This window comes from Salvelinus sp. IW2-2015, unplaced genomic scaffold, assembly GCF_002910315.2.
Source record: "Salvelinus sp. IW2-2015 unplaced genomic scaffold, ASM291031v2 Un_scaffold2213, whole genome shotgun sequence".
Taxonomy (NCBI): Eukaryota; Metazoa; Chordata; class Actinopteri; order Salmoniformes; family Salmonidae; genus Salvelinus; species Salvelinus sp. IW2-2015.
The window spans coordinates 5,356-10,235 of record NW_019943543.1 but is presented as its reverse complement, the minus strand read 5'-3'; the positions used below and the strand labels follow the sequence as shown (position 1 = coordinate 10,235).

General features: G+C 44.1%; 1 protein-coding gene across 1 annotated transcript in view; it reads right to left on the bottom strand.

Annotated features, from left to right (window-relative positions):
- The window catches only part of LOC112073298 (sodium-coupled monocarboxylate transporter 2), a 29,087-nt gene extending 24,806 nt beyond the window's left edge, over positions 1 to 4,281 (bottom strand). The window contains exons 1-4 of the mRNA XM_070440097.1: positions 4,254 to 4,281; positions 3,236 to 3,390; positions 1,074 to 1,214; positions 534 to 663 (exon numbers count right to left, since the gene is read on the bottom strand). Of these exons, the coding sequence (XP_070296198.1) occupies positions 534 to 663; positions 1,074 to 1,214; positions 3,236 to 3,351 (387 nt within the window). The 5' untranslated portion in view covers positions 3,352 to 3,390; positions 4,254 to 4,281. The remainder of the gene's footprint in view (positions 1 to 533; positions 664 to 1,073; positions 1,215 to 3,235; positions 3,391 to 4,253) is intronic.
- Positions 4,282 to 4,880: the final 599 nt, after the last annotated feature.

Here is a 4,880-nt window from a genome sequence, read left to right as displayed (position 1 = left end):
GCTATTGGATGAATGGTAACCAAGCGTGCTTGGCTATTGGATGAATGGTAACCAAGCGTGCTTGGCTATTGGATGAATGGTAACCAAGCGTGCTTTGCTATTGGATGAATGGTAACCTAATATTGGTTGTGTAGCTAGCAGTCATGTCAGAAAATATGATTATAAACAAAATTAGACTATGCTTCTGTTTTATCATTAGCCTACATTTTAATGTTTTTATTTACCTACCATTGTTTTAATTCAAACGCCTCCATTTCCCCCCAAAATAACAACGTTTGCTTGTAATACAGTTCTTCAACCACTACAAGTCGTGCTACGCTACGGTCTGAGATACACTTTCCTGTCAAGTTCATATTTGATAAATATCAATCTTTTAGGGAAAAGTGGTGCTTTGTGCTTACGCACTTTCCCTGGTCTGGTGAACTACTGTATAAAGGGACAACCAGAGACATTATAGATAGTAGTAGTAACCTGGTCTGGTGCTGTGACTGTGTAAAGGGACAACCAGAGACATTATAGATAGTAGTAGTAACCTGGTCTGGTGCTGTGACTGACTGGGCGGTCCATGGATCACAGCTGGCGTAGAAAGCATACATAATGAGACCGGAGAACACCGCACACATCAGGATGACCAGCAGACCCAGCAGGTTGAAATACAGAGCTCTGAGGACGACAGACAAATGATACTGAAAATCACAACTAAATGTATAGAGCTCTTTTCACATCAACCGCTATCCCAAAGTTGCTTTACAGTAACTCAGCCTTGACACGTGGATAGCAGACAAAAGGTAGCTGGGCCCGGTAGTGATATTAAGCATCCTGACTGTTCCACACAGACACTCTTTAATAATAAAGGGATACAGTATATTGTTACAGTCGTCCAGAACCGGCTCGAAGGACCATAGATAAGAGTAGCACCTAGTTAGAGTGGACTCCGAAAAACACGTGTCGGATCTGGATGGTGGGCTGGTTTCAACTATGGCGGATGCATAAAGCAGGCCAGGTTGAGTACAGCTCGGCTCGGCTCAGTAGTGTGAGAACGGTATATGTCTTTAGTGAAGGAATATGCTTACAGTTTGGCGTGTGTCTCGGTTTTGCAGGAGATGCATCTCTGTATAGTTGACTGGTTAACCCCGTAGATGCCCAGCCAGGTGAAGGTTCCCCCAATASAGATGGTCCAGAACGTATGACGTCTCAGTGGGTCAGGGTCAAAGCTGAGGGCATAGAGTCGTAATTCATTAAGTGCAGGGGTTCTCAAAGTTGGATACTGTAGAGGGTCCGAGGCCAGATCTCAAAATATATACACTCTTTCCATGCCATAGACTGACCAGCGAATCCGGGTGAAAGTTATGATCCCTTATTCATTTGTTAAATTCAGAGGAGAGGAGACCGGTTAAAGAAGGATGTATAAGCGTTGAGACAATTGAGACATGAATGTCTGTCATTCAGAGGGTGAATAGACAAGCAAAACATTGAAGTGCCTTTGAACGGGGTATGGTAGTAGGTGTCAGGCCCGCCGGTTTGCGCTGCTGGGTTTTTCATGATCAATAGTTTCCCGTGTGTATCAAGAAMGATCCACCATCCAAAGGACATCCAGCCAAGATGACACAACTGTGGGAATCATTGGAGTCAACATGGGCCAGCATCCCTGTGGAATGCTTTCAACACCTTGTGGAGTTCCATGTCCCGACGAATTGAGGCTGTTCTGAGGGCTAAGGGTGGGGTGGCAACTCAATATTAGGAAGGTGTTCTTAATGTTTGGTATACTCAGTGTATATATATATATATATATAATATATTTATATAATATATTTTTCATTAATATTACTAACAAGATCAGATTAAACCAATCATGGTCAAGGGATCCGTGAAAGAAGTTTAGAGGGTGTAATACAATACAATGTTATATTACGAATCTACAATTTATGTTCTTATCCCGCTTTCGTGTGCTGGTCGGGGTTTGGGGGGCTCAGCCGGTTGGTCGTTCTGAGGTTTTCCTGGATTTCCTGGTTCTGACTGGCATGTGAATGCTGCATTAACCGTGTGCAACATGGTCCTGGGAGCCTCACAGGGATATTGGTATGCACAGGGATATTGGTATGCACAGGGATATTGGTATGCACAGGGATATTGGTATGCACAGGGATATTGGTATGCACAGGGATATTGGTATGCACAGGGATATTGGTATGCACAGGGATATTGGTATGCACAGGGATATTGGTATGCACAGGGATATTGGTATGCACAGGGATATTGGTATGCACAGTACTCCACCAATTATACATGCTTCAACTCAATACTTATTTTATTCCCCCGAAAATAGATTTTTATAAACAAACTGCAAAGTTTTGTCTCTGCTTCATGGCAAAATGTGTAGAATTGCAGGAAATTTGCTTGAAAAAATATCTCTCCAATACCAAGACATGAGCATTTAAAATGTTCCTTCCCAGGGCCCGAGACTAGTTCGGCCATGCACTGCCAAAATCATTGTAGAACTCCTTCTATTTGTATCTCACTCGAGTTGTGTTCTGATTGTGATCGGGGCCCCTGATGAATTGTCTATCACAAAAGGGGATCCCCGGCCCACAAAAAAAGGTTTGAGAACCCTACCATTAGTGCACAATTTAGGAAAACATAYCAAGATGTTTTGCAACGGAAAATGGAACAAGAGTTTCTTATTGGACAAAATGATATCGTCCCTCCTATTCGTCCAATCATAAAAGGGATTGTTCACTCACTTTTTGGGGGATGGGGGAGGGGTTGTTTTATTTCATCCAAACCTTTCTATGTCTACTAACAGATTATTTAGCAACGTCCAGCATGAGGCAAAAATAAAGTCTCAACTATCCCTTTAAATGCCTCTAAACTTCACATTCAAATACATTGTGTTCAATAGACAGTGTGACAGACAGAGAGAGGTGTCTATGGGAAAGCCGTTAACAAACCGAGACCTGAGGAGAGTATGATGTCATCGGTGTGGTACTTATGATGTCATCATATTCCGGGGCGTAAGGGTAGCCTAGTGTTTAGAGCGTTGGACTAGTAACCGAAAGGTTGCAAGATCGAATCCCCGAGCTGACAAGGTAAAAATCTGTTGTTCTGCCCCTGAACAAGGCAGTTAACCCACTGTTTCCTAGGCTCTTATTGAAAATAAGAATTTGTTCTTAACTGACTTGCCTAGTTAAATAATWAAAAATTAAAAATCAGTGTGGTAACAGTGGGTTGTACTTACTCAAAGATGTCGAGTCTGTTTCCGTTTTTAGCCACCTCCCACACGGAGGCTGCGCCCCCTGTTTTCCGGGTCCCCTGGACCAGCACGGTCATGAAGCCCACTACCATCACCACCATCTGGAACGCATCTGTCCACACCACTGCCTTCAGCCCACCCTTCAGACAGACAGACAGACATGCAGGGACACACACACCAGAGATAATTACCACAGACAATCCATCATCCCCACAGCCTGGCCTCCCCCCACACGACCACCACTCTGTACAGCATAACCACATAACCATCACTCTGTACAGCATAACCACACGACCACCACTCTGTACAGCATAACCACATAACCATCACTCTGTACAGCATAACCATCACTCTGTACAGCATAACCATCACTCTGTACAGCATAACCACACGCCCATCACTCTGTACAGCATAACCACACGCCCATCACTCTGTACAGCATAACCATCACTCTGTACAGCACGACCATCACTCTGTACAGCATAACTGAATGGTCCCATGTCCTGATCTGGCACCAGGAAGTGCTTTGTTTACACTGTCACTGTTTATGTTACGAGACAGGCTATTTATTCAGGTGTGCTCTGCTCCTCTTTCAGAAACACAGTAAGAGAGGATGTCTGGAAGAAGGCAGGAACTCTATCGTTAGTAAGTAGGACAACGCCCGTTATCCCAACCCAACTCACCAGCGTGCAGTAGAACGTACAAACACAACGCCTGTTATCCCAACCCAACTCACCAGCGTGCAGTAGAACGTTACACAGCACAACGCCTGTTATCCCAACCCAACTCACCAGCGTGCAGTAGAACGTACAACACAACGCCTGTTATCCCAACCCAACTCACCAGCGTCGCAGTAGAACGTACACACAACACGCCTGTTATCCCAACCAACTCACCAGCGTGCAGTAGAACGTACACAAACACAACGCCTGTTATCCCAACCCAACTCACCAGCGTGCAGTAGAACGTACACACACACGCCTGTTATCCCAACCCAACTCACCAGCGTGCAGTAGAACGTACACACACAAGCCGTTATCCCACCCACTCACCAGCGTGAGGTAGAACGTACACACACAACGCCTGTTATCCCAACCCAACTCACCAGCGTGCAGTAGAACGTACACACAACGCCGTTGCGAATATAGATCCCCAAAGGATTGAAGCCAGTGATGTGGGCATAAATGTAAAGGTTCAGAAGAAGAACAATTCTTTAGAGGTAAAAGAACTTGCCTTGAACTCATGAGCTTTACGGCGGTTTTGGATTTGTTATTTAACGTGGTAAAAGTTCTGAACAAAATGACATGCCTTGATTGAGTGCCAGGGCGGGAGCGTACACCACAACCCCAGTATATAAGATCTGAAATGGATTTAAACACAGACGGATCAGGATTAGAATACTAGGAAAATACAACAACTATATCTGGGAATTCCCTGAATGTTTGTTGACATTGTTTATATGGTATATGGCAAAAAAAAGCTGGAACCATTAGGAGCTACATGTCATGTATGTTAACAAGAGAGGAACATTACAGCCACATGTCTGTATGTTAACAAGAGGAGGAACATTAGAGTACATGTTCATGTATGTTAACAAGAAGAGGATTAGCCCATGTCATATGTTAAACAA